The sequence below is a fragment of the Marmota monax genome, unplaced genomic scaffold, assembly GCF_021218885.2.
Source record: "Marmota monax isolate L192 unplaced genomic scaffold, Marmota_monax_Labrador192_F-V1.1 WCK01_AAM20220418_F8-fsc00038, whole genome shotgun sequence".
Taxonomy (NCBI): Eukaryota; Metazoa; Chordata; class Mammalia; order Rodentia; family Sciuridae; genus Marmota; species Marmota monax.
In genome coordinates this window covers 7,131,213-7,157,772 of record NW_026692498.1, presented here as the reverse complement: position 1 = coordinate 7,157,772, position 26,560 = coordinate 7,131,213, and the positions used below count along the sequence as shown (strand labels likewise).

The window sequence follows — 26,560 nt, the reverse complement described above, 5'->3', positions numbered from 1 at the left end:
GCCCCGCCCCGGCTCGGGCGGCCGGAGGACCCGGAGCGGAGGCGCCCGAGCCCGCGGCGGCGGCGGAGGCGGCGGCGGGGACGATGTGGTTCTTTGCCCGGGACCCGGTCCGGGACTTTCCGTTTGAGCTCAGCCCGGAGGCTCCTGAAGGCAGCCCGCCCGGACCCTGGGTCCTGCACCGCGGCCGCAAAAAGGTGAGTGCGGCCCGGCTCTGCAGGCCGCGGCAGACCTCGGCCTCGTCTACTGCGCACCGCCGGTTCCTCTGCGTCGCGCCGCGTCTGACGTGGAGGCGGAGGCTCGGGGCAACGGGCCGGGCCGGGAGGGCTCGGGCAGTGCCGACGTGGCGGGCGGAAGGACCGAGGGACCGACAGGCAGACGGGGTAGGGGTCACGTGAGCCCGGCCGAGTCCCTAAGGGCTGACCAGGGGAGAGACCTGGCCTGCGTCTCTTTTCTTCTGCTCCGGGGACCATCTACGAAATGGTGAGACCCAGGCCCAGCCGAGTGGTCAGCCTGGCCCCCACCCCCTGGCCTCTCTGTCCTCCAGGCCACAGGCAGCCTGGTGTCCATATTCGTGTACGACGTGAAGCCTGGCGCCGAAGAGCAGACCCAGGTGGCCAAAGCTGCCTTCAAGCGCCTCAAAACTCTCCGGCACCCCAACATCCTGGCCTATATCGATGGGCTGGAGGTACCTGCACTGCGTTTGTTTATCTCTGTTCTCACCATTTCCCAGTCTCCCACTGCTGTCTTCACTCTGTCCCTTGGTTTCTACCCCTTGGATTTCAGCACCCCCAGAGTTAGAGCTTCTCTACTGTCTCTGTTCCTCATCTCCCCTTCTTCTCCCTAACTCATCCCTGACATCCCTCTCTCCTTCCCTAGACAGAAAAGTGCCTCCATGTAGTGACAGAGGCTGTGACCCCACTGGGAATGTACCTCAAGGCTCGAGTGGATGCTGGTGGCCTGAAGGAGCAGGAGTTGTCCTGGGGGCTACACCAGATAGTGAAAGCCCTCAGCTTCTTGGTCAACGACTGCAATCTTATCCACAATAACGTCTGTATGGCTGCTGTGTTTGTGGACCGAGCTGGCGAGTGGAAACTTGGGGGCCTGGATTACATGTACTCAGCCCAGGGCAATGGTGGGGGACCACCCCGCAAGGGGATCCCTGAACTTGAGCAGTATGACCCCCCGGAATTGACTGACAACAGCGGCAGAGCGGTCAGAGAGAAGTGGTGGGTGACTGGGGGCGGCATACCTCAGTCTGTCCTGTTGTGAAGGCTCCTGTAGCCTCAGGATCTCTAGACTAGCTGGCACTCCCCTGTCCCTTGTTGCTTGGTTGGGAGAGTATCAGGGTCCCAGGACTGCTACCAGAGGCTCCATAGTAGTAGGGCAGGTTGGACACAAGCTTGGACATTGGGTGGTTCTGAATTTGAAAATTGTGTGACCCAGGACAGATGTCCTTGCCTCTCTGAACCTTGGTTTTTTTTTATATGTTAAATGGGGATAGTGAAACCAGCTGCTTAAGGCTGATGGGTCACCTGAGGGACACAGCCAGGACCTGCCATGGCAGGATGAGTTTTGCCTTAATGGGTGGTAGGGCTCTGAGCAGCTCTGGATTACTGCTACAGGTCAGCAGACATGTGGCGCTTGGGCTGCCTCATCTGGGAAGTCTTCAATGGGCCCCTACCTCGGGCGGCTGCCCTTCGCAATCCTGGGAAGGTAAGTATCCAGCCCCTGGCTCTCTGCCTTGCCCCAGCTGCTCTTTCTCTGCTCTTTCACCAACCACCCCTTCTTTGACACTGAGTCTTATCCTACAGATCCCCAAATCCCTGGTGCCCCATTACTGCGAACTGGTGGGAGCCAACCCTAAGGTGCGTCCCAACCCAGCCCGCTTTCTGCAGAACTGCCAGGCACCTGGTGGTTTCATGAACAACCGTTTTGTGGAGACCAACCTCTTCTTGGAAGAGATTCAGGTAAGCCCCCCACCTGCCTAGGCTTTGGCCCTACATTTCCCATAATTGCCCTATACCCCACTTTTAGGTTCTCTCACAACTGAACCCTTTGAAGACAGGCATGGACTATACAAATAGGTCCTTTGGATGCAACTCTGGCTCCAACTCTTCCTTGCTTTGGCTTCCCCTTGTTGAAGTTTAGCTCTAGTAATAGTGCCTACTTCACAGGAGCATGGGGAGTACACAGCCTAGTCGTCTTTGATGTCCATGATATCCATGGTTCTAGGACTCCCAAGGACACCAAAATCCAAGAATACTCAAGTCCCTTATATAAAGCAGCATAGTATTTACACACATGATTTATTTACATCCTCTCACATTCTTAAAAATCATCTCTTGATGGCATATAACACCTAATAAAATGAAAGTGCTATGAAAATAGTTATTATACAGTATCATTTAGAGAACAATGACAAAAATAAATCTACATGTCAATATGAACACATTAATTTTTAATGTCTGTTATCAATGGTTGGTTGAATGCACCACTGTGGAACATAGAGGGCCGCTGTGCATGTTGGACACAGCAGATCCTTAGTGAGTGTTCTTGTTGCTCCAGCAACTCTACAATACTTCCTGACTCTGGTCCCCAGGGTGCCATGCCCCATGCTGGCTTGGAGTGGGGTGGGGAGGGAAAGACAGATCTAGACCTGCCCTCAAGGAGCGAGCAAGGGGTTAATAGGCCATGTCCCTGTTTTAGGCAGTTCTCTTTGCCAGCAGGAAAATAGAGGGGATGGGGTGCTCAGGGAAGAGCTCTCTTAGGAATGACATTTGAAATAGGACCTGAAGGACAGGAACATGGGAGCCATAGGGATGGTAACTGGGGGAAGTGTTCCAGACAGAGGGACCAGCTCATGGGAAGATGTGAGGAGGGCACCCTGTGCTTCACCTCTGAACCTCACCGTTGGTACCTGTGTAAAGGGAGAGTCACACGGAATGAAGGAGGGAGGTCTGCTCTCTGCACCTGCTCTGGCCCAGTCATGTGTGGTGAACACAGAGAGGTGGCTGAGAATCAGGACAGGGGAGGAGGGCGACAGACACTTCCACAGACTTCCAAGGAACGGAGTGGAGAATGTTGGCTTAGGTGGGGACAGGGAGGGCTGTTGGAGGATGGGGAACTGAACTGCATCTTGAAGAAGCCACTGGAAATGCTGAGCCCTGCTGCCTCTGGGCCGGGGTGGGGAAGTGGGGGCGGGTGAGGGCAGCAGGCACTGTGTTAGGTGGAATTCTCCTCACATGGCCCTTCCCAAAGTGTTTTCCCATCTAGGCTGTTGTGAGCAGTCACTGCTGCTGACCGAGGGTATGATGCCCCTAGTGGCTGCTCTTCTAGCAGCCGCAAGTTAGGTGGCCAAGATAAGGACAGTCATTGGAGGCCCTGCTGTGTGCCAGGCATTGTGCTGACAGCTTTTATGTGCACTTTCCAGTTGAATCTTCAGAACAACCCTATGCGGTGATAGAGTTATTAACTCATTTTACAGATGGAGGAACTTGCCTAAACCACATGGCAAGTAAGCAGGAAAGCTGGCCTTTGAGCCTAGGCAGTTGGGCTCTAGAGCCCACAGCTTTATTTTTGTCCCTTCAGACCTGGGGGTGACTTCCTGTCCTCACTTGTGACTGGGCAATGTGTGTGACCAGGCTGGCTTCCTCCCTGTGCCTTGTCCTTGTTCCCCTAGATCAAAGAGCCGGCCGAGAAGCAAAAATTCTTCCAAGAGTTGAGCAAGAGCCTGGACTCATTCCCTGAGGATTTCTGTCGGCACAAGGTGCTGCCTCAGCTGCTGACTGCCTTCGAGTTTGGCAACGCTGGGGCTGTGGTCCTCACACCCCTCTTCAAGGTAATTGAGGGGAGACCTGGAAAGCCTGGAGCCTCAAGACCTGTGGGATCCAGAGAGCTGGCAGGGTATATCCAAACTGCCAAAGAGATGATCCTGGACTGGAAACAGCCCTATGGGGCATCCTGGGGCAGGCAGCCTGGTCAGGGAAGACCCATATGAGGTGGCTTTCTGCCAGCGTCCTGGTGGTTCAGCAAGCCAGGACCTCCTGAGCAGCTACAGGGAGACTGTGGGGACTTCTTGCCCTTTGAGAGCAAAGAACCTGTGCCTCCACATTTCTTGATCCTCAGATCCTTGCTTCAGGGCGCTTGGCCCTTCCTCCTTTCCTAAGACAGACTCTCCTAGCCTGATCTGTGCAACCATTTTCCCAGGGCTCTGGGGACTACCTGCCCATCATCCCATTTTCCTCTCCTCTTTCCTAACTACTTAGGTGACTTCTGGGGCTGGATTCCTCCTGCTTCCTGAGACCCCACCCCACCTTTCAGGGTCACCTGCCTTTCCCTTACCTGCCCCATCCCCAGGACATCCTTTTCCCCTGAAGGAACTTGCTAGAAGCAGAAAAGCCAGCTATCAAGTCCTGTAAAGTTGGAATCCCCAGAAATCACAGGCAGAATTCTGTTTACATATGACATTCAGACACCTGTTCATAGGGAGGGGCACAGCTTCCATCAGCTTCCTAAAAGAGGCCTTGAACCTGAAAGGTTAGGGGCAGAACTGAGCTGGGGTAGGGGCAGAGGAGCTGCTAGGGAAATGCCTGATGCCTCTACTCTGGTGTCACCTCCTTCCTACCCTGGAAAACCAGTAGGGAGCCCGAGTAAGTCAAGTGAGCCCTGTGAAGTCATCCAGCCCTGGGGTTGTGGCTAAACACTTGTTCCCTCCTATCCTCAGGTGGGCAAGTTCCTCAGTGCTGAGGAGTATCAGCAGAAGATCATTCCTGTGGTGGTCAAGATGTTCTCATCCACCGACCGCGCCATGCGCATCCGCCTCCTGCAGCAGGTAGGGGCCTTGGCCAGGCCCTGCCCTGGTCTACCCACCCAGACCCACCCTGGTTGTTGGAGAGACACCTTCCTTACCTCCTGCTCCAAGCAGGTGGCTGGAGCCCCTTTCCTGGCTGCAAAGGGACCCCAGAAAACCCTCCCCTGAACATTCCAGAGATGAGGGAGTAGGGAGGCCAGGCTGTCATGAGGTGGATCACAGGGCTCCTTGGCAATCTCAGGAGTGCCCAGGCTACAGGGCTCAGGTGCCACCCCATCTTCTGATGTGGTCACCCTGGGATGAGTGGAGATACATCTCCTGCCAACCCAGGGCAACTGGGAACATTACATAGGACTGATGGGGCCTAGGATAGGGGACTCTTGTGAGCCAGGAAGAACTCTTGGCTCTCAGGTCCCAATCCCTCTCTGCATCAAGCCTCTTGAGGTCAAACACAGGCATGGGGCTTAATAAGCTAACCTGGCTGGCCAGGGGTGGATAGTGGGAAACCAGAGTGGCTCCAAACCTGTATGGGGTGAGAGAGGGCTGGCTGTGTTCTCCCCCACACACACTACCCCCCACCCTCCTGGGCTACAGATGGAGCAGTTTATCCAATACCTTGATGAGCCGACAGTCAACACCCAGATCTTTCCCCATGTTGTACATGGCTTTCTGGATACCAACCCTGCCATCCGGGAGCAGACAGTCAAGGTAGGTATGGCCAGGCAAAGAGTAACCACCTCCAGTTTTCCAGGGCATGGAGGGGGTTGTTTACAGGACACAGAGGCCATGGCTTCTGCTTGCAAGTCTAAGCGGATTATAGGTGGGGCAGGTACTACCATGTGCTCTGTGCTTGGTCCAGGCTATGGAGGCTGTCCTGCAGCCAGTGGTGGTATGTGGCAGGTGTGACCTACAGTCCTTTCAGCAGACCTCACTGAACATTTCTTTGTGCCCATCCTGTGCCCTGGGCTAGTACGCAGTTTGCACAAGGCAGCCCAAGCCCCTTTCCCTTGAGGGGTACAGACAATGGGCCTGGCAGACAAGAAATAGAATTAGAAAATATATATCACATCAGAAAAGAGTGGGGAGAGGAGGGTCTACAGTTTTTAAAAAGGGACTACCTTGCTTAGGAGGTATCCCTTGAAAGTAAGGAGGTGAAGGATTCAACCCAGGAGGAGATGGGGAAGAAATGTGTCTCCTGCAAAAGTAACGGCAGGTGCAAAGGCCTGGAGTCTGGAAGCTGCCTGGACTATAGAAGTAGGAAGTAGAAGTAAGCGGTTTAGCATGGCTGAAAGGAGATGGCTGAAGGAGGCGAAGTCAGAGGATAATGTTGGGTGGGTGCCCAGGCCTTGTTGGTATGGTGGAAACCTGCTGTATTCATTGGGAATGAGACCAGCAAAGCCCACCTGCAAGGTATGCGGTGGTGGGTAGAACAGAGCAGTGCTGTGGTCTGAGTGAGGAGCAGGTTTGTAGAAGGCGGTTGGGCCCTGGCTTGGCCAACTCTGCTCGATGGTCAGGTAGAGCTGTTGAGCTGGCTGTGAAGTTGAGGCAAGAAGTTTTGGCAAGTGGTGCACACTTGGGAGCTATCAGCTAACAGAGAGACATTTAAAGCCATGAAGTAGGTGAGATTACAGGGCCCAGTGTTAAATATTAAAAAAAAGGCCAAAGGATTTGTTTTGGGGTGTCTAAAGATTAAGATCTCAGCAAAAGGAGCAGCCAGTGAGGCTGGGGGGAGGACCAGGACTCCTTTCCTGGTAGACCAGAAACAAAAATTTCAAAGCAGAGGGAGAATTTGGTGGTGGTGGTAGGGTTATCAAAACTGCTAAGGGATCAAGTTTGATGAGGACAGAATTGACTATTGAATTTAGTGACTTGGAGTTCATTGGTGACCTCAGCCTAAGCCAGTTTGGTACACTGTGGGGAATGTTCCTGTGAGAGCCTGAGTGTACTGCAGGCAGGAGAGAGATGGGAGACAGGAGTACAAGACTTTTGAGATCTTAATGTATAGGGGACAGGAAAGGGGGAGCTCCCCTTTCTCAACATAGTGGGTGGGACAGGAGCAGGCCGAGTGGGCTTTGGCAGGTCTGCTAAGAGCCAGGGACCACCAGTGGCCCAGGAGACCATTCCTGTCCTGGCCCACAATACCTACTGTTGCCTTCACCCCACAGTCCATGCTGCTCCTGGCCCCAAAGCTAAATGAAGCCAACCTCAATGTGGAGCTCATGAAGCACTTTGCCCGGCTGCAGGCCAAGGATGAACAGGGCCCAATCCGCTGCAACACCACAGTCTGCCTGGGAAAAATTGGCTCCTACCTCAGTGCCAGTGTGAGTGTCCTACAGCTGCCATAGGACCATGGCCTCCTCTCGAGCCAGGAACCTTGTGTGTGTGGTCATTCATCGTCTCCCACATGAAGGCTCCCAGAGAGCCCTGCTAGCCTCAGTGTCTTGACTCCTAAAGGTGGAGTGAGTTGTGCCAGGTCACACAGTGCATAGGTGTGAATCTGGGATCTGAATCCAGGTTGGCTTAGCCCCAAACCTGTGTGCATCCCCCAAGTTTTAAAATGTGACACCTGCTGTGCCCAGACAGTAACAGGAATGAATGAGTGGGATCAGCAGGGCAGGGAAGAAGGGAGGCACGTGCTCTAGCCTCAGGGTGGCTGTTTTTCTGGCCCTCGTTCCCCTGAGGCAGAAAGGAGTCCAGGGTTCTAGGAGGAGAAACCCAGATCCAGAGTTTTAGGTAAATTTGTGCCTTTTAAGCTATTTTTGATAAATACACATTTTTAGACCCTGGAGGTCCCATGGTTGGCCCCTCATCTGGAGGTTCCGGGTCCCACTTTTGACTCTATACTTAGGAGTTCTCTCCCCTGCCCTACTCCAGACCAGACACAGAGTCCTCACCTCTGCCTTCAGCCGGGCCACTAAGGACCCATTTGCACCATCCCGGGTTGCGGGTGTTTTGGGCTTTGCTGCCACCCACAACTTCTACTCAATGAACGACTGTGCCCACAAGATCCTGCCTGTACTGTGTGGCCTCACTGTGGACCCTGAAAAATCTGTGCGGGACCAGGTGAGGCATAGCTGGGGCTGGGCCCTGGAGCTGGGACTCTGGGTTATATCTGAGCCCTAGCCAGCCTGGTAGGCTCTCAGGAACCCTGGAGCCCCCAGCTTGGCCCCTTGCTATCCCACAGGCCTTCAAGGCCATTCGAAGCTTCCTGTCCAAATTGGAGTCTGTGTCTGAGGATCCCACCCAGTTGGCAGAAGTAGGTGAGTGGCCATGCTTGTGTTCCCTCTTCCCCCACTTCCATGTCCTTGCCTGTCATCTGGCATGTCCCACCTCCACTGGAGCATCCATTTCACAGATGGGAAGACCTCCGCCTATAATAGGGAGGGGACGGTTACAAGTCATTGTTAGGGTACTTGCCTTTCTATCACCTCCCTGTGGAGCCTGAGGTGCCCATATCTGTTTCTCTTTTTGCCCAGAGAAGGATGTCCATGCAGCTTCCAGCCCTGGGATGGGAGGAGCTGCAGCCAGCTGGGCAGGCTGGGCTGTGACTGGAGTCTCCTCACTTACCTCTAAATTGATCCGTGCACACCCCATGGCTACACAGGCTGAGACCAATGTGCCCCAGAGACCAATGCCTGAGGGTGAGTGTCCCAGCTATTATCTGGCTCCCCCAGGAGGGTGATGGGGACATAGGGGATGGAATGGGGTCTAGTCTCCTTGTGGATTTCCTTGGTGCCCCTTCCTTCCGTGTATCCCTTTCCTCTCAGCAACCTCTGTCCTCTCCCAAGACCTCTCTGAGAGCCCCGGGGCCTCTGTTCTCTAGGACATCCTGCCCCAGCCCCCACACCTCTCTCTGCCACCTCTACAACCTCAGACCGCTGGGAGACACAGGAGGACAAGGACACAACAGAGGATAGCAGTACTGCTGACAGATGGGATGATGAGGACTGGGGAAGCTTGGAGGTTAGTGGGGCTGAGGAGGCTCTCAGGGGACCCCCAGAGAGCCGCAGACTGCCAATCCAGACATATGGGGCCTGGCTAGAGTTGAGCCTGTATTATCTGCACAGCAGTCCTGACAGGTAGACCTCATGGAGTTGGCCACTGTAGGTCAGAGACAGCAGCTGATCTCCTCCCCAATCCCTGGGGTCTCCAGGAGCAGGGTCAGATGAGAGGCAGGGCAGGCAGTGGTTAGGCTGCCTGCTGGACTTCTTACTCTCCTGTGTGCCCACTGTTTACTCCAGTGCCCACTCAGCCCGGGGTGAGTAAGGATAGTCCCCCATATACCCTCCTCTAAAACCAGACCAGGCATGCTGCAGGGGTGGCTGAGGATGGGCGGGGGAGGGAGTGGTGCTGCTCTGAGTGAATTGTATCAGAGCTCTGGCCAGTTTTCCCATCTGGCTGACAGGGAAGGAAATGAAGGAAGGTAAAAGACCAAAGGACCAAGCTCATGTCTAGGACAGGCCTGGGCCCGCTTACTTGCCCTTTGGAGGGCTGGGTGTGTCATTGGTATGCCCCTCTCCTTCCCATACTGCAGCAGGAGGCTGAGTCTGTGTTGGCCCAGCAGGATGACTGGAGTACCAGGGGCCAAGCAAGCATAGCTGGACAGGTGAGCTGGGTTAGGCAGTGTGTGTCTGTGGGGCAGGATCTGGCTCCTGCCTCTGGGCAGGCCCAACCTCTTCTTCCCACCCTTCTGCAGGTCAGCCCCCCAGAACACAAATCTCCTGAGTCAGACTGGAGCAACTGGGAAGCTGAAGGCTCCTGGGAGCAGGGCTGGCAGGAACCCAGCTCCCCAGAGCCACCCCCTGAAGGCACAAGATTGGCCAGCGAGTATAACTGGGGTGGCCCAGAGTCCAACGACAAGGGTGACCCCTTTGCTGCCCTGTCTGTGCGTTCTAGCACCCAGGTATGGGTCTGTTGAGGGTGCAGACCGGGGTGGAACTCAGCCAGGAGTTGGCCCCCACAGCAGCCCGCACTTCCCTTTTCAGCCCAGGCCAGAATCGGACTCATGGGGTGAGGACAACTGGGAGGGCCTGGAGACTGAGAGCCGTAAGTCCTTACCCTGGAGGGCTGACAGACTAGGGTTCAGGGCAGGGCAGGTCAGCCCTCAGCCTGCCTCCCCTTCCTGACTCCAGGGCAGGTCAAGGCCGAGCTGGCACGGAAAAAGCGTGAGGACCGGCGGAGGGAGATGGAGGCCAAACGCGCAGAGAAGAAGGCAGCCAAGGGCCCCATGAAGCTGGGAGCACGAAAGCTGGACTGAACTTCTGGGGTAGCCCTCCCAGCCACGGAGAGCAGGCCCCGCGGATGTATTTATTGTACAAACCATGTGAGCCCGGCTGGCCTGGCCAGGCACATCTCATGTGTACATAATCAGAGCCACAATAAATTCTATTTCACACCCCTGTCCCGAGCTCAGCTAGCCCCTCTGGGTGGCTGGGATCTGGTGCTGCTTTGTGCAGTCCCCACCAGCAGTAGATGTGAACATCAATTTGCTTTCAAAGCCGCGAGTAAACTGAAGAGGCATGATCTGATTTATCAGCGTCTAGGAATCATCCTCAGGGAGCAAGACCGACAGCACCCTGCAGACTGGTATCTGCAGTGAACCTGACCGGGCCACAATGGGCACCCTTGGGTCTAGGGGTGCAGAAAGGGGTCTGTGGGCCCCAGAGGGTTCCTGGGTCCCTGTCCCTAGTTGAGGCAGGAATAAGAGACCGAGCTCACCCCCAATGTCAATGAAAACCCGTCAGCGTGAGATGCAGGCCATGGGTTGTGTCAACGGCGGCGCTGGGGCACACAGGCCCCGTGCTGGCGGCTGCGCGCGAAGCCGGCTTTGCAGACGCAGCGAAAGGAGCCGTTCGTGTTCACGCAGCGCTCGCTCTTGCATAGAAGTCCGCGCTGGTTCAGCTCTCGGCACTCATCGATGTCTGCAGGTGGTTGACAAGTGCGGACTTCGCTTAGCTTCCAGTTCCGGCTGGGCACCGCTCCGCCCCTCCGCCGCCCCGCCCCCGGGCCCGCTGTCCAGCTCACCAACGCAGCGCGCGCGCGAGGCGTCCAGCTGGAAGCCACCGGGACACTCGCACACCGCGCCGCCTGGCCGCAGTACGCAGCGGCCGCTCACACAGCGACACTCATCGGAGTCCTCCTCCGAGCTGTCCTCGTCTGTGAGGACCAGTGGAATTTCCGATGTCAACATCGCCCCCTGCCGATGGTGCTGACCCGGCCTCGTCCCTCTAGGCCTTACTCACCTCGCGATGGCTTCCCCAACAGCAGGGGACTCGTGTCCCAGAAGGAATTGCTCTCACTCTGCGATGTCGGACATTGGGACCCTGGGAGTGTGGGGTGAGGTGAGCGACGTCGTCGGTGTACCCCAGTTACCGCCCTCAGAGTTCCCCTCATCAGCTCACCGGCGCTTCGCGGCGGGCACGGGCGGCACTGGGCGCCCCAGCCGCGGCCCTGGCGACAGCAGCAGTCATCGAAAGTGAGGGCAGGCCCGGCCAAAGGGCCCGCACACATGCCGTCCTCTCCGCGCTGGCCCCAGCACACGTCGCGCCGCTCCGGGGAACGCTCTGCGAAGGGAACCGGCCGTCATCGAGGAACCAGAGGCAGGGACCGTCCTCGGTTCCACCCCACCCAAGCCGGTGTGGAGGCCCTGGGGCTCCACCCTATGAACAGGGCCCTGGAGTCGGCCCATCGCCCTCACCGGCCGGGCTCTCGGGGAGCTGGCAGTCGCGGCCGGTGGGCCCGGGCACCCAGGGCGGGCGACACTCGCAGCGGTAGGAGCCCGGTAGGTTGACGCAGCGGCCAGGGCGGCAGGCTGCCGGGTCCTGGCACTCGTCCACGTCTACAGGCAGCGAGGGGATGGGTGGGGGTGGCAGTCACAGTTCGGCCTGGGCCCCGCCCCCTCCCTCTCCCCAGCTGACCGGCCCGGGCCTCACCCATCTCTTCGGGGTTCAGACACTGGCGCTGCGCGGGGCTGTACTCCGCCGGGGGCGTGCAGGCGCAGCGGTAGCCGCCACGCGTGTTCTCACACACTCCGTTCCGGCAGTTGGACTCATCCAGGCATTCGTCTACATCTACAGGGAGAAAAAGTGCCCATGCCAGGGGCAGACCTGCAGGCGGGAGGTTTGCGGGCCTCCCGGCCGCTTCCCCCGAGCCGCCGCGGCGAGCTGGCTCACCAACGCACTCCAGCAGGTTCCCGTCGTAGTAGAAGCCCTGCTTGCAGTAGCACTCGTAGCCAGGCTGTGTGTTCACACACTTGCCCTCCTTGCAGATCTCCGCCCCGAACAACACGCACTCGTCGATGTCTGCGGGTGACCAACCATGGGCGCCCAGCCGCCTATACCTCTAAGCTGTTCGGCCCCGCAGGCAGGCGGCAGGGGTGGGCGGGGCTCACGCAGGGAGGAAAGCCAAACCCCGCGGGAGAAGTTTTTCCCTCCAACCATTCCAGAGTGAAGGACCAGGAGTACAGGGGTGGGGGCGAGCCTGATGTGTGCGCAGAGCCGATCTGGCGCCGCCTACCCCTCCGCCAAGCCAGCACCTGGGAGCCAAGCCTGGGGGCCAGGCGGCGGGGCCGATCTGGTGGAAGAAGCCGCGCTGGGGCTTACCACGATGGGCTGGGATGCCATAGTTGACAATGTTGTTGTCCTGCGTGTAGCCCTTTCCGTCGGGGCAAAGGCTGTGGAACTCAGCTGCAGGGAGGGAAGGAAGGAGGACTGAGTATGAGTCTGCTGGCCAGAGCCAGCACCACATTTCCCAACTATCCAGCAGGGAGCCATTTTCCCCATTTGGTTTCCTGATGCACAAACTAAGGTTCTGGAAAGGGGCCTGCCGGCTCCTGACCTGAGCTGTAGACTGGACAGGGATAGATTTCACAGTGGTCTCCCCATCCGGCCCCCAGTGAGCAACAACACTCCTGCTGGGTGACGTTGGTGGCCAGTACGCTGTCACAGAACACCGTGTCATCGAAGTTAAGGTAGCACTCCTTCTTGTGGTGGGGCTGCTCCACCTCTGAGGGGGAAGGCAGCTCAGAGTCATGCAGATAAACTACCCCCCACATTTACATTGCCCACCCATCACATCACTGTCCCCCACTTTCCCTGGCCCCCCTTTAGCACCATGTGAGAGCCCTGTTCCTTCCTCCACATGGTTTTCAGGCCCTTGGAAGTCTGGCTCCCCCAGGCAAGAGAGATATCTTTCTGTTCCCCAAATTCAGGAGGATGGGATCAGGACATCTCTGAAGGCCAGCTGCAGTTCAGGGGAGTTGTCTAGTCTGAGGAGAAAACTGGGAGGATACTCACCCTCACAGCCATGCTGGTCCTGGGTGGGGGTGAAGCCCTCATCACAAACACAAACGTAGGAGCCCTGCAGGTTCTCACAGGCCCCATGGGGCAGGCACAGGCCAGGGTCCTGGCTGCACTCATCTATGTCTGGAGGGAGCAAAGGGAGCAAGAAGCAGGGATAGAAATGGCTCTGACAAGAACCACTGCCTCCTTCCCTGGAGTGTGCCCTGAGGACCTGAAATTCAGAACCTGAATTTCCACTTTGATTTCCACGTACATTCCAGAGAGATGCCCTCTGGTCCACATAGGTGGGTAGGTACACTCACTGCTGTCATCCTTCAATGTCCCCCAATGACAACAGAATGAAGTCCTAAATCAGCTCAGTTTGCTCTCTGAATACCCTTCAGTCCCATCACCCTCCAGCTCCCTCCAGCTCCCTCCAACCCCATGCTCAGGATATCAGTATTGCTCTCCTTGAAACATAACTTCCAGATCTTTGTACTTTGCAAATACTGTTCTTGGGGGGTGAAATACCATCCAATGCCTTTGTCTGAGAACCACTATTATTATGCTTCAAGTCCCAATTCAATGGTCATCTCCCCACTGATTGCTAGTCCAGAACCTTCTTGACACCCTGCACTCTAATGCTGAAAATTAGTTTATCACCACCACCACCACCACCACTGGAGGCTGGGAGCCCTTGGTCATTGCTGAGTACTTAGTACAGAGCACAGAACCTGGCAAACAGTAAGTGCTCAGTTATCTCTTGAGGATGAACACAAGTATGGGTGAGTTGGTAAATTGGACTAACACATCTAGCATAAAGTAAGCATCACAGAAGCACTAATGTCATTATTACTGTTATTCTGTTATTCAGGTGAAAGAATGGAAGGACAGCTGAGTGTAGGATGCATGGATGGAAAGACAGAAAGGCCAGTGTATCTGGGGGATTACTGCACCCTGCCACTCCCCTCAGAAGCCCTCAGCCAATCCCTCATACCTTGACACTTCCTGCCACCCACCAGACGATGCCCCTGGGGGCAGAGACATCTGTAGGAGCCGTTGGTGTTGATGCAGTCACCCCCAATGCAGGCCGCAGGGAAGTCACATTCATCAATGTCTGTAGGAGAACAAGGAGGTGGGGAGTCTCAGGGGCTGAAGCTGCCAAAGTACCCCTCCCTCAATGCCCCGGGAGGCTCCATAGCCCCATATCACATCTGGGATCTGGATGGGGACTAGACCTGGCAGTAAGGGTCCTGGGATAGGGAGGGACAAGCCAGCGCCCCAGCTCTAGGACCCCTCACCTTCACAGTGACTCCGGTCCCTTGACAGATGGTAGCCAGAGAGGCACTGACATTGGAAGGAGCCTGGTGTGTTGGTACAGATGCCATTGTCACATACGCCCCCAGCTTCACACTCATCCACATCTGTAGGACACAGGGGTGTCAGAGGGCCAGGATGATATTAGTCTCTGAGCTCTGCTACTCTTTTTCCATTCCTGCTCATGGCCTGGAGTACCTGAGCTGAGGCCAGCTCCCACGTGTGCCAATGGCCAAGCCAAGAGCTTTCAGGGCCCCTGGCTAGGTTTGATGCCAAAAAGACCAGGGCTTCATACCCTTCACAGACCCTCACTAAAGAGGCACCCTCCCCGCCCTTCTCCTCATACTGCTCTAGGTTTCCCCAACGATTTATTTATTTTGTATCAGGAATTGAACCTAGGGATGCTTAACCCCTGCCACATCCCCAGACCTTTTAATTTTTATTTTGAGACAGGGTCTCACTAAGTTGCTGAGGCTGGCCTCCAACATTCCTTTTTTTTTTTTTTTTTTTTTTTTGGCGGGAGGGGGGTACCATGGATTGAACTCAGGGGCACTCAACCATTGAGCCATATCCCCAGCCCTATTTTGTATTTTGTTTAGAGACAGGGTCTCACTGAGTTGTTTAACACCTTGCCATTGCTGAGGCTGGCTTTGAACTCATCCTCTTAGCCTCCCAGGACACTTGGATTATAGGCATGTGCCATGGTGCCTGGCTTGGCCTCCAACTTTTGATCTTCTTGCTTCAGCCTGGGATTATAGGTACACACCACCACACCTGGCTTCCCCAGATTTTTAAATGGTGCTCTGCAGTCCACCTACCGTCCCTCTTTCCATCATGAATCCTCTTACCATTCCTTCTCCCTCACCTCTACCTGCCCCTGTGCATCAGTGTCTACCAGGTTCTGCCAAATGCTCCCCTTACCCAGCTCACCCTCCTTGACTGAACAAGCCTCGCCTCAACACTCCATAACTCCCATAGTCCACAGTCAAGGGTATGTATGGCCCAAGACTACCAAACTACCAACCCACATGGCCTAGCCTCTACTGACATCTCCAGTAGAGAAGCACAGGGTGCCCATGGGTTTGGATTCCCCTTGGCCAACAAAGAACTCAGAATCTTTCTGCCCAAATATGTCTACCCCTAGGTATCATATTCTAGTGGGCAGCACCATCCACTGAATTACCAAACCACATACCTAGAGGGTCTCTCATTCCCCTCTTTTTTTCACCTTGTCTCCTAACCAGCATGCCCAGTTAATCTGCTCCAATATTTCTCTGATGTCTCATCATTTTATGGCCATTTTGAGGTGACTACTCTCATTTCTTCCACTACTGTCTGGCTTCTGTTCCTTCTCATTGTTTTTTGCTCTACTAATTCCTATCGGTCCTTTAACACAACTCAGGTTTCCTTCCTCCCAGTCCAGTGCTGGTTTCCAAGGAGCATCCCAGCTCCTTCCAAGCTCCCAGCTCTAGTACAGTCTGTGTCTTCGGTCCTCTGAATCCCAACCCTTAGCCCACGGCTTGGTGCACAGTAAACATTAGTGCAGGGGTGCCCATCACCCTGTGTTTGATATATTTTTTTACCTTCAAATTTAAGAGACATGCATTGCAAACGCAGTTTCAAGCACTGCCTCCTAAGACTTCCTACTGGAAACTCTGCAGCCCCTTTGCTGAGAAAATGATTGACTGAATAAAAGAGCTGGGGAATGAATTGGTCACCTCCCGTCCACCCATCATTTTACAGACAGGGCGACTACAATGCCTGGCTTCAGCGCCCAAGCTGTTGGAGGGTAGCAATCGGGGCGTGCAGGAGCTCACCCACGCAACTGCGGCCATCTGGCGCCGGTGTGTAACCCTGGGCACAGGTGCATCGGAAGGAACCCGGAAGGTTCTCGCACCAGCCGGGTGAACAGGGACTGCCCTCCGAGCACTCGTTGATGTCTGCAGCGTAGAGAGCTCGCTTCAGACTCTGCGGCACCGTAGGATGCGCGTTGTCGAGAAATCTCCGCCTGGGCTTGGTGGCGGGGCGCTCCCTTCTCAGGACGCTCCGCCCACGAGGCACCTTTTGCTGCCCCTAGTCCTGCCCCCGCCCCATCAGGGAAGGGCTCCACCCATTAGCCTTCGAGTCCCCGCTCTCACCGCGGCAGGCCCCGCCCCCCTGGCTGCGGTAGCCAGGTTGACACGCAATGCATTTGAAGCTCCCGGGTTTGTTCTCGCATTTGCCATCGGGGCAGGAGCTAGGGTCCCGACACTCGTCAATGTCTGCACAGGAGAAAGGAGGAGGACCCGTCTGGGCACAAGTTGGCTGGTCCGGCGCTCAGGGTACTTGGAAGGCCTCTCTCCAACACAAATCAAGAACAGGATGCTTGGGGCTTCCGAACCCCGATCTGAGAGGCTCAGAACTGGGCAGAGATTACTGCAGGCTCCCGCCCCCATCCCAGGTGAAGAGACATCTGGGATCCACCCTTTGGTGTGGATGGGTCCCCACCTTCGCACACCGGCGGTCGGGAGGCTTTGAGTCGGTAGCCTGGGTAGCAGTTGCACTTATAGTGACCGGGAAAGTTGATGCAGAAGCCACCGTCGCCGCACAGATGAGGTTTTGCGCACTCATTCAGGTCTGAGCGGGAGAAAGGCGTCGGGAAAAGAGATCAGGGGGCGGAGGAAGGGTTAACCGGAGCATAGGAGAGGAGCGCTCTCCACCCAAGAAACTGAGTACTGCCCCTGTGCCCACGGCGCTCACCCACGCACGAGCGCCCCCCGGCGCCCACGTGCAGGCGGTAGCCTCGGTTGCAGTGGCAGTTGTAGGAACCTCCAGTGTTCATGCAGATTCCCCTCCCCGGGCCGCAGGGCTCCGCCTCACATTCGTTCACGTCTGAGAAGGACGGGTGGGCCAGGAGACATCAAAGGGAAGTTTTGAGCCAGGGCTCCCGCAGAGCCACCTGCCTGCGCGCCCGCCCGCCTACTCAGCGCTGCGTGGCGCTCACCTACCTACGCAGTAGCGGTGCTGCGGATGCGACCGGTAGCCCGGGTTGCAGTGGCAGGAGTAGTCCGAGGGGCCCGGGACGCACTCTCCGTGGCCACAGATATTTTGGTTCAGTCGGCACTCATCGGTTTCTGCAGGCACGGGTGAGTCAGGGGGCAAAGAGGGCGCATTCACCTGCCACGGCCCCAGGGCAGACCCTGACATCCAGACCCACAGACCCGGATACCTAAACCAGGTCACCAGGTGACTTCAGGTTCCTGCACATCCCTATTTCAATCCTAGGATTTCCTACACTTCATCCCAGATAGCCCCCATATCATGATCCCAGGTAGTCCCAAACAAGGACCCTAGGTACCTGACATCCCTATCACCTTTATACCAAGACCTTTCATACTTCCATTCCCATTCACTCCAAGAGCCTGACCTCCAGTCACCTGAAACCAAACCACATCCCCTCAGGGTCTCAGTTGTCCCAATATCTTTCCCCAAGGGGCTTGAAATCCCATTCTCCCCAGTCATCCTATAGCCTCAATCACACCAATATCCTTTAACCAGTGACTTTAACACCCCTTCCCCCAGGGACCTGGGTGCTCCACTCCAGAATGGATGATTACCTGCCTTCCCAAGGCAGTTAGGAGACCTTTCCTGGGAATCCTAACTTTCATCACAGCTGTGCACACTTGGTCAGATGCAGGAACATTCCTCACCCAGTTTGTCACCAAGCTCAGGATTCCCTGCTTCCCCTTCCTCCCTCTTTTTGATCCCAAGATCCAATAGTTTCATCTCAAGCACACCCCCATTGACCCCCATCATGACCCCAGGAGTGGTGTTGACCTCTGCTCTGACCCACTCCTACCTGACCCACTAGTAGGCTTCTGCAGGCTGCTCTCCTCCCCTGGAGTATTTCTCCAGGTGTCCTTAACATCCTCCCCAGGTGCCTCATCCTTCACATTCCCACAGCCCTGGGGCAGCCACCTTCCACCTGAGCCCTAACTCCAGGAGCACATCTAGGTTCAGAGTTTCAGGTTGACAGCTCCCTTGTGGCTTTGGAGCCCATGCCAACACAAGCTTGACTTTGGCTCAGTTGTGTGACCTAGAGCAAATTACTGAGACTGTCTCAACCTCAGTTTTCTCATCTGGAAAAGGAGGCAACAAGGCTCACTTTTCAGCATGAGAAGATTAAGTGATATTTAGTCTGTAAACTCTTTAGACAGTGCCTGGCACAGAGGGATTGCTCAGTCTGAGCTAGCAATTATTTTGATGTTCAGTCCTTTCAGACATTTCCCATAGCCTGTGGCATCAAACCCAAGCCTCTTAACAAGCCTCCACGCACTGGGCTTTCCCTGGCTCAGAAACACCCATCTGTGTCTGGTTTCTTTCTCCTCCACCCAGTGCTTCATACTTCCATGCCTTTACCCAAACTTCTCTTCCCTGGGAATGTTCTTTTCCTCAACCTGCATGCCCCTCCCTTCCCCACTCCTCTTGAATTTCTAATCCTCTTTAAAACCTTGCATGGTTTTCTCTCATTGATATCCTAAATATTATCACAACCCCCAGACCTTCTTCCTCCTTCTCTGATTTATTTTTTCATAGCATTTATAAGAAATACTAGGTGTTTTTTTCCCCCTGATTGATCTGGTTTTTGTCTGCTCTGTAAAGACAGGAAATTCTTCTCTATTTTTGTTCCCCCCAGCATCCCAAGCACCTCAACAGTGCTGGCAAATAGCAGGTATTCAATAAACACAGGTCAAATGAGTGAAAGCTCTCAGACTGTCTACCATGCTGCTTGGGCCATTTAAGGGTGTGGTGGAATCCCTCTTTCACCAGGACTTCCCAGAGCCCAGCCCTGGTCAAGTGTTAGCCTGTTAATGCTACAATATGATTGGAGGGGGACCGGGGGTGCGGAAATTAAGTTGGAGGTCATGACCTTGCCAAACAGACCTTACCTGTGACCTGAGTTGGGGCGATTTCCACCGCACTTCGGGAGGGGGGTAAGTCCGGCAGGAACCAGCGCATAGTAGGTGGTGAAGGGCGGGACATCAGCTCTGCAGGCAGCACCCAAGGCTCCTAAGAGACTGAGCCTCCCTTGTCCCCCCAGGTCTTACCCCAGCTTCACTGCCCCCCAGTGCCTAGGCTGTTAACTCCCCCCAACCCCAGACTTAGCCCCTGAGAATTGCTCCCTGAAGCGCCCAGCTCACCTGGATAGGGTCGCGCAGGAGAGGTGGTGGCTGTAGGGTGGCTCTGCTGCAAAGACCGCTCCTCACTCACTGGCTGTGGGTGACAGCAGCATAAACCCTACCTGAATCCCTCACCTTCCCTGCCTCTCCCACCTGGGTTCTCATACTCACTGGGTCGGTGGTCACCCCTAAAAGGGAAAAAAATAGGGATATTAAACACTGGGGTGTGAGTCATATCTGTATGCTTAGGGTCTCTCTCTCTCCTTTTTTTAATATTTATTTTTTAGTTTTAGGTGGTCACAATATCTTTATTTTACATTTAGTGGTGCTGGGGATCCAACCCAGTGCCTCGTGCATGCTAGGCAAGCACTCTACCACTGAGCCACAACCCCAGTCCCTCCTTTTTTTTTTTGGTACCAGGGATTGAATCCAGAGTGGCTTAACTACTGAGCCACATTCCCAGCCCTTTATTTATTTTTTATTTTTTTAAAGAGAGAGAGAGAGAATTTTTTAATATTTATTTTTTAGCTTTTGGCGGACACAACATCTTTGTTTGTATGTGGTGCTGAGGATCGAACCCGGGCTGCACGCATGCCAGGCGAGCGCGCTACCTCTTGAGCCACATCCCTAGCCCCCTTTATTTATTTTTATTTTTTATTTAGAGACAGGGTCTCACTAAGTTTCTTAAGGGCCTCTCTGAATTGTTGAGGCTGTCTTTGAACCTGTAATTCTCCTACCTCAGCCTCTCCAACTGCAAGAATTATGGGCATGCACATCTGTTTCAGGCTATGGTTAGGGTCTCTAAGAGTCCAGCAGTCATGTCTCTGGGTCAAGGGTCTAGAGATAGCTCCTGGAGTTAGGCTGTGTTACTTGGTGGTCTGAGGAGCAATGGTTGAGGTCCTTGGGTTACAGATCAAGGCTTAGGAGGCTATGGCCCAGGGTCAAATTTCTGGGTCCAGTCTGGGAGGATCAGTGTTTCAGGAAAGGGATTAGGAGTTAGGGCTTAGACGGAGAGGTCATATGTGTGGATCAAGGGTCAAGGGATCAAGCCAGACCTCTGTCTTCCTCTGTGTCCTCAGGTGGTGGTGCCCTGCTGGGGCTCTCAGGGAGCTGTTGGGGCTTGGGTGGCCCATCAGGGTGCAGGAAAAGGGAAAAGTCACTTTCACCCTGGATGGTGAGGGTTTGGTGGGAGGTGAGGATGTGGTACCCCTTCCCAGCTGGGCAGATCTCCTTGAAGGCAGCTGTGGTCAAGACAGCAGACACAAAAGTGGGTGTTTTCCAGACAGAAAACACCCCACCCCCACCCCTGCCACCCTACAAGCCCCCTGCATACCGGTGCCATCTGCTGGGCAGCGCTGACACCGCGCACCCCAGGCCTTGCCCACACTGCAGCAGCAGAGCTGTCGGGTAAGGCGCGTGGTCAGGGGGTGCTGGCACTGGTGCTCAGGACTCACCAGGCGGAAACACAGGCTCTTCTCCTCTGGCTTGTCTGCTGCAGGGGGTAGTGGGCAGCATGGGCTTCTGGGACCAACTACTGCTCATATCCCTCTGTCCATCTGCTCCAGACCTTGCTTCTCTAGCCCATCCCCATGTGGCTAATGTGACTCCTGAAATCTACAAGACTATTGACCCCTGATTCTAGCTGCTCTGGACTTTACCCCCCTTCCCATTAAGCCCCTGATCTATAGGACCCTGACTTCATATAAGCCTTGATGTCATATGACCTCTAACCTAAGATCTCATATGTCCTCTGACCCCTTTGATCACTGATCCTGTCTTCTCTGGGTTTTGTTTCTCCTGCAGTCAATGCATGACCCCCTTCTGATCTCTTCTGACCTGACTCTCGATCCTGGGAGCTCCTCCCCTCCCACCTGTGCCTCGTAACCTCCAAGGACCCTGTGTCTCACCAATGCACTGTGTTCGAGAGGGGCCCAAGCTATGGCCAGGTGGGCAGACGCAGCGATAGGAGCCAGGGTTGTTGAGGCAATCACCATGACGACACATGCCTGGCATCGCGCATTCGTTGATGTCTGTGGTAAGTGAGAATTTGGTTTCTCTAGTCTGGAGCCATAAGGTGACAGCAAGCTGTTCCAAGACCCTCAGAGTCCTACCCCAACTCTGTCTCTTCCCTTGCCCACCTTGAGACCTTCCCCACCCACAACAGGCCCGCCCCTCCCCAAGCCCACAGAATCTCCTACTGGCCATACCCTGGCAATGAGTGCTGTTGAGCCTCTTGTAGCCCTGGGGGCAGTCTGCACCCACCTCCCCACGGACAGGCCCAGGCTTCTGCACCCCTGTGTCTGCAGAGAGAGGACAGCATGGCAGGGGAATAGGGGGACACTGCAGGTCTCTTTGGAGGGAAAAGAGGCCACGGGGGAGGCCAGAGGGAAGGGAGGGAGGAATTTGGGGCCACTGGGCTGGAGCCTTCTATGGCAGAGGTGGGAGGAGGATGGGATGGGTGGCCCTGTGGGGGAGCCCCACTGAGACCAGGCACTCACACTGCAGCTGGGGGCACTTGTGGCACTTGTTCTGGCCCCAGGCGGTGCCAATGCTCCTGCAGCAGTCTTCCTGCTTGGTGAGGCCGGGTAGGGGCTTGCTGCCACACTAGGGATAGGGGTTGGGGGTGAGGTCACAGAGTGCCCTGCTCTCACTCACCTCCCTCCTGGGGCCCTTTCCCTGTCCCGCTCCTGGACCTCAACCTGCAGACCCTTATGCAATTTTAATGAGTTGGGCAGGGAGACCCTGAGAAACCAAAGGGCGGTGCCCTTGGGACTGTGGATTCACTCACTGGCTGCTTGGGCAGCGTGTCCTGGAAGCAGCGGCCCAAGGGCTTTTGGGTGGGTGGCCGTGGGTGCGGGGGCTTGGGGTGCGGCAGCAGAAGCTGGGCCGTGGCCGGGCCTTCGGAGTTGGACCCTTCGATGCGGTGCACTTGGACGGAGGCCTCGGGGGGGTGGTGGACACGCACGTTCACCACGGGGGGCGGGGCCTGCACTGGGGGTGGGATGCAGTGGCCTCAGGGCTGCCTTGTCAGGGGGGTTGCAGCCTTGAGGTTCTCCTGGGTTGCCCCCCGCCAGGGTTTGGTCATATCCATGCTCGCCCACCTCGAGCCCCTCGGGTTTGCCCATCCTCCAGTACCTTCTGCTGAGGTCTGTCCTGGCCCTGGCCCGAGGGGCACCAGGAAGGCCGCATGCTGCGCAGGGGGCCCCTCCCCTGGTCCAGGAGGGTCTGCGATCACCTGCACCGCGTAGATGGCGTGCTTGCTGGCCACAGGCTCGCCCTCAGGAGCCAGGGGTGGTAACGCGCCTGTGGACAGGGCTCCAGCCCGGCCCAGCCCTGGACCTGAACTGCCGGTGGCCGCGCCAGCTCCTCCAGCGGGCACCTGGCAGAAGCGCCCGGTGAAGTCCGGGGGACACAGACACTGGTTTCGGGAGGAGCACTGGCCGCCGTTCATACAGGGCAGAGGGCACACCACTGGGGGTGAGGGAGGTGGATCAGGGCCTGTGCTGAGCCCAGCCCACAGGCCTCCCCTCTCCCATGTCCTGTCCCCCCACCTTCCTTGTCACCCACTGGCTCCATCCTTCTTGGGAAACTGAATTTGAAATGTATCACACACATGGAAACTGCCCTCTCTAGGTCCCAACACCCTATACCCATGGTGGGTTCTGGAGTTTTAAGTTTCTAACTTAAATTCTAGCCATGCCGTGAGCCAGATGTGTGACCCTGAGCAACTTCCTTCCCCTGCCCTTGCTACGGTGCCCTCGTGCATGGAGATGTGTCCATTCAGTGAGGCAAGAACTGTACAAATGCTTAGCACAGTGCAGTTCACACAGAGAAGTAGCAAATGATGGTGACCATCAGGAGGGAGCAGCCTGCTCTTCCTCTGGCTTTCCTCTGGAGCCTTCCCTGGGCATGGGAGTTCTCCCTAGTGCCTCCTCCTCTTCTCCCTCCACTCTCCCTCTAATTCAGGCCTCAGCCTCTCTTTCTACTGGCTGTCTCTCCCCTGCCTTCTACCTTGCCCCTCCAGCCCCCACCTCATCACTGCGAATGATGTCCCATCTCTGAATACAACTATGGCCCCTCCAGGACCTTTCTTGGGCATCTACACCAGGGATACTGTTAGAAATCAGTACCTCAGAACCTGGGCTCACTGTGCATAAGTGACCCTCAAGGTTCCACTCCTCTTGCTCCTGCCTGTTCCACCTTTCAGTCTCAGTAATGTCCCATGAGCCCATCTCCCCTGCTTCCTATGGCCTTGGTCCCTCCCGACTCTGGCCCTGCTACTCAGACCCTCCATGGCTTCTTGCCTCCTTCCTACCTGTCCGCAATCCCATAATCCCTGGAGAATGCCCCCTCAGATTAAACTCTGACATGGCACACCCCTGCTCACTGCTTTTGTCCTGGCCTAGACATGGGAGGCTCGCACAGCCAGAACCTTAAACCATCTACCTCTGCTCTTTGGAGAGCAGGGCCTGGTGGGCCCCAGCTCTAGGTCTCAAAGGAGGTTCATGGGGATGAATGAAGGTGTGACTGAGCAAGAGGTGAGAACTTTCTGTTGCTTTGTCACATAGTCAAACCTGACATGTGCTTCTAGTCTGGGGCCCTGAGTTCCTGAGAAAGCTCCAGTCCTGCTCCTGTCTTCGCTAAGGATGCCCTCACTTCCCAGGGTGAGAAGGTGACTTTGTTGCTCTCCTGGACACCTGAAAGGGTCTTATAGGGACAGCCTTCATTCCTGGCCATGGGGGTTGGGCTGAGCATCCCAGCCCATCCTGCCCGGCCCCTGGGGACCAGGCCTCCCAGGGCAGAAGAGGTGTGTCCTGGGCCTGGGGAGGCAGGATCCTCTCCTTCCTGCCTCCCAGTGACTCACCCATAGTGGTGAGAGTGACCTCCCAGTGACACCCGCCCACTGTGGCCTGGGCACTGAGCCTGGGGGATGTGGGCAGCACGGATGGAGACAGCGGCCTGCACAGGATGGCTAGTGGGTCTGGGAGGCCAGGCACACACATGCTCACATACAGTCATCAGGTCACACACAGAGAGAGACTCCTGACACCATCAAGGCTCGCTAGGTAAACACTCCCATACACTCCTGGACAGTGACTTAGACACACAGAGACAGCAACACAAGGCCCAGACTAATCACAGTGTTTCACTCCAAAGCTTCATCTTGCTCCCTACACACAGGGACCACGAGCGCGCACACACACACACACACACACACACCCTCCATCTCCTGGGAACTGTGAATCCCTGGAGTAGGGTTCCTCAGGTCTGGAGTGGGTGAGTGAGCAGGGGACTGTATGAGAGGGGCTGTTTTGCTGGTGCCATCTTGGGCTCGGCCTAATTACCCTGTCCAGGAGGGTAATTACTGCTGGGACACCTCCCCCAGCCTGGCCCACAGGCCCTGGGGGAGGAGGCCCAAGCCCCAGGCCTGGTCCTGTGAACAGAGAGCTGTAGAGAGGGTGGGCTCTGGGCTGAAGGGGAGGTCCTAAGGGCCTGGGGTAGGGTGGGGAGACTCTGAGTACCTTTGAGGGAGAGATGTTGAGAGTTTACGGGAGACACAGGAAAAGGAGGGACTGAGGACCTAAACCAGTCCCCACCTCCAGGCCTGCACCCCATGTCTTAGGTCTCAACCCCCCTCCTCTCAGACTTTGCCAATGACTGACGCCCTCACCCCCAGAAAACACAGGTGTCTACTCCTGGCAGGGCCTGCTTTAGACATTTTTAAAAGACAGGAAAATATTTCTCTCTCTCTCTCTCTCTCTCTCTCTCTCTCTCTCTCTCTTAGGCTTTCTGCCCTGCTCATATCTCTGAAAAACCTCTGCACTCCTTCTCAGAACTCACACCTTCCAGGAAGCTGGTGTCATCCAGGACCCCATCCTAGGCCCCAACCTTAACCCAAAGCTTCAGAGGCCAGGCCTCCATAGTCCTCCAATTCTGGCCTTCAGGACTGCAGTCTCCCAAGCTACTAATGCCCTCGGGGCCGAGATTTCTGCTCTCTGTACCCCCAGCTCCCCACCTTTATGCATGAGGCTCCACTCTGTGTCCCACCTGGTCCTGGCGCCTGTCCTTCCCGGCTTCCCCCAGCCCGAGCCCCTGGCCCTCACCCACGCGGAAGCCGGAGCCCGTGAGTGTGTCGGTGCTGTGGCCGTTCTCTCCGATGAGCGTCATGTTGGAGCCCTGCTGGCAGCTGTCCCGACACTGGCCTTTGAGACAGGTCCGCTTGCAGATCACCGGCGCGAAGACCACCTTGAAGCGCTCGCGGGCCAGCGCCCCGCCCCCGCCGGCGCCCCGCTCTCCGGCCGGCCCCCCCTCGGCCCCGCCGCCCGGGCCCAGTAGTGGCAGCAGCAGCAGCGCCAGCAGCCCCGCCGCCCCCGCCCCGCGCATCTCAGGGGCCAGGCCTCCAGCAGCCCCTCGGGGCCCGGGCATCCGGGGCCGCTGACCCCGGGGGGCGCGCCCGGGCGGGGGCGAGGAGGGGCCGGCGCCGGCGGGGATCTAGAGCCGGGAGCCAGGGACAGGGTGGAGAGGGCAGCGAGGGAGAGGAGCCGAGGGAGCGGGCAGGGAGGGGACGGCAGGCGCGGGCGGGGGCCCAGTGCGAGGCCAAGAGATGGAGGATGGACTGCGGGGAGCCCAGAAACTTCTCGGCCCGGGAGAAGCCCAGCCAGGCCCCGAACCGAGGCCGGAGAGCGGAGACCGGAGCAAGTGGAGGCGGAGAGGAGGAGCGAGGGCAGAGGAAGGCCGGGCGGCCGGCCCGCTCCGCGCCTCCCCCTGGCCGGGCTTCTCTCCGCGGCCGCCGGGAAGCAGGGAGCGCGCGGGGAGGACGCAGGAGAAGTGAGCAGTTGTTTTCCCTGGCTGGAGCGAGGCGCAGCGGCGGCGAGGGGGGCTGGGACGCTGGCCCCGGGCCAGGGAGACAGTTTTTTTCTGTTTAAAGCGTCGTCGCTGCCGCCCGGAGGAGCGCGAGTGTGCGGACTGGCGGGCCGACGCGGGGCGCTCCTCGC

General features: G+C 56.6%; 2 protein-coding genes across 7 annotated transcripts; one reads left to right on the top strand and one right to left on the bottom strand.

The window, feature by feature from the left end:
• Scyl1 (SCY1 like pseudokinase 1) lies at positions 1 to 10,211 on the top strand. Of its 3 annotated transcripts, none has more exons than XM_046445260.1 (17): positions 1 to 194; positions 545 to 685; positions 877 to 1,226; positions 1,623 to 1,713; positions 1,812 to 1,967; positions 3,680 to 3,838; positions 4,724 to 4,831; positions 5,405 to 5,518; positions 6,976 to 7,131; positions 7,685 to 7,873; positions 7,995 to 8,070; positions 8,287 to 8,451; positions 8,634 to 8,773; positions 9,348 to 9,416; positions 9,507 to 9,713; positions 9,796 to 9,856; positions 9,943 to 10,211. In XM_046445260.1, exons 1-17 carry the CDS (start codon positions 84 to 86, stop codon positions 10,065 to 10,067), a joined length of 2,418 nt encoding a protein of 805 aa, XP_046301216.1. In that variant the 5' UTR covers positions 1 to 83; the 3' UTR covers positions 10,068 to 10,211. The 3 variants fall into 3 exon arrangements, with proteins under 3 accessions (XP_046301216.1, XP_046301214.1, XP_058435462.1); XM_046445258.1 differs by having other exon boundaries at positions 9,345 to 9,416; XM_058579479.1 differs by lacking the exon at positions 9,796 to 9,856 and having other exon boundaries at positions 9,943 to 10,041.
• Positions 2,288 to 26,560, bottom strand: Ltbp3 (latent transforming growth factor beta binding protein 3). 4 transcript variants are annotated; one of them, XR_006851842.2, is made up of 29 exons: positions 25,670 to 26,559; positions 22,701 to 23,036; positions 22,354 to 22,556; positions 22,064 to 22,169; positions 21,773 to 21,865; positions 21,473 to 21,595; positions 20,899 to 21,057; positions 20,621 to 20,806; positions 19,737 to 19,753; positions 19,587 to 19,659; positions 19,335 to 19,433; positions 17,394 to 17,519; positions 17,146 to 17,277; positions 16,894 to 17,022; positions 16,545 to 16,667; positions 16,224 to 16,346; positions 14,391 to 14,513; positions 14,087 to 14,206; positions 13,105 to 13,233; positions 12,647 to 12,814; positions 12,412 to 12,495; positions 11,983 to 12,111; positions 11,743 to 11,880; positions 11,508 to 11,648; positions 11,212 to 11,373; positions 11,053 to 11,133; positions 10,835 to 10,966; positions 10,529 to 10,731; positions 2,288 to 8,181 (listed from the first exon to the last, which is right to left on the bottom strand). XR_006851842.2 is itself a non-coding variant. In XM_046445256.2 (28 exons), exons 1-28 carry the CDS (start codon positions 25,989 to 25,991, stop codon positions 10,580 to 10,582), a joined length of 3,906 nt encoding a protein of 1,301 aa, XP_046301212.1. In that variant the 5' UTR covers positions 25,992 to 26,560; the 3' UTR covers positions 10,060 to 10,579. The 4 variants fall into 4 exon arrangements, 3 of the variants coding, with proteins under 3 accessions (XP_046301212.1, XP_046301211.1, XP_046301213.1); XM_046445256.2 differs by lacking the exon at positions 2,288 to 8,181 and having other exon boundaries at positions 10,060 to 10,731; positions 20,899 to 21,054; positions 25,670 to 26,560; XM_046445255.2 differs by lacking the exon at positions 2,288 to 8,181 and having other exon boundaries at positions 10,060 to 10,731.

Coding starts and splice junctions, on each gene's coding strand:
- Ltbp3 (XM_046445255.2), bottom strand. CDS start 25,991: ATGCCCGGGCCCCGAGGGGCTGCTGGAGGCCTGGCCCCTGAGATGCGC. Junction 23,037..25,669: donor GGGCTCCGGCTTCCGCGTGG/GTGAGGGCCAGG, acceptor CCTCACCCCCAG/TGGTGTGCCCTCTGCCCTGT. Junction 12,112..12,411: donor TGGCATCCCAGCCCATCGTG/GTAAGCCCCAGC, acceptor GGTCACCCGCAG/ACATCGACGAGTGCGTGTTG.
- Scyl1 (XM_046445258.1), top strand. CDS start 84: ATGTGGTTCTTTGCCCGGGACCCGGTCCGGGACTTTCCGTTTGAGCTC. Junction 8,774..9,344: donor AGGACTGGGGAAGCTTGGAG/GTTAGTGGGGCT, acceptor CCCATACTGCAG/CAGGAGGCTGAGTCTGTGTT. Junction 9,714..9,795: donor CTGTGCGTTCTAGCACCCAG/GTATGGGTCTGT, acceptor TTCCCTTTTCAG/CCCAGGCCAGAATCGGACTC.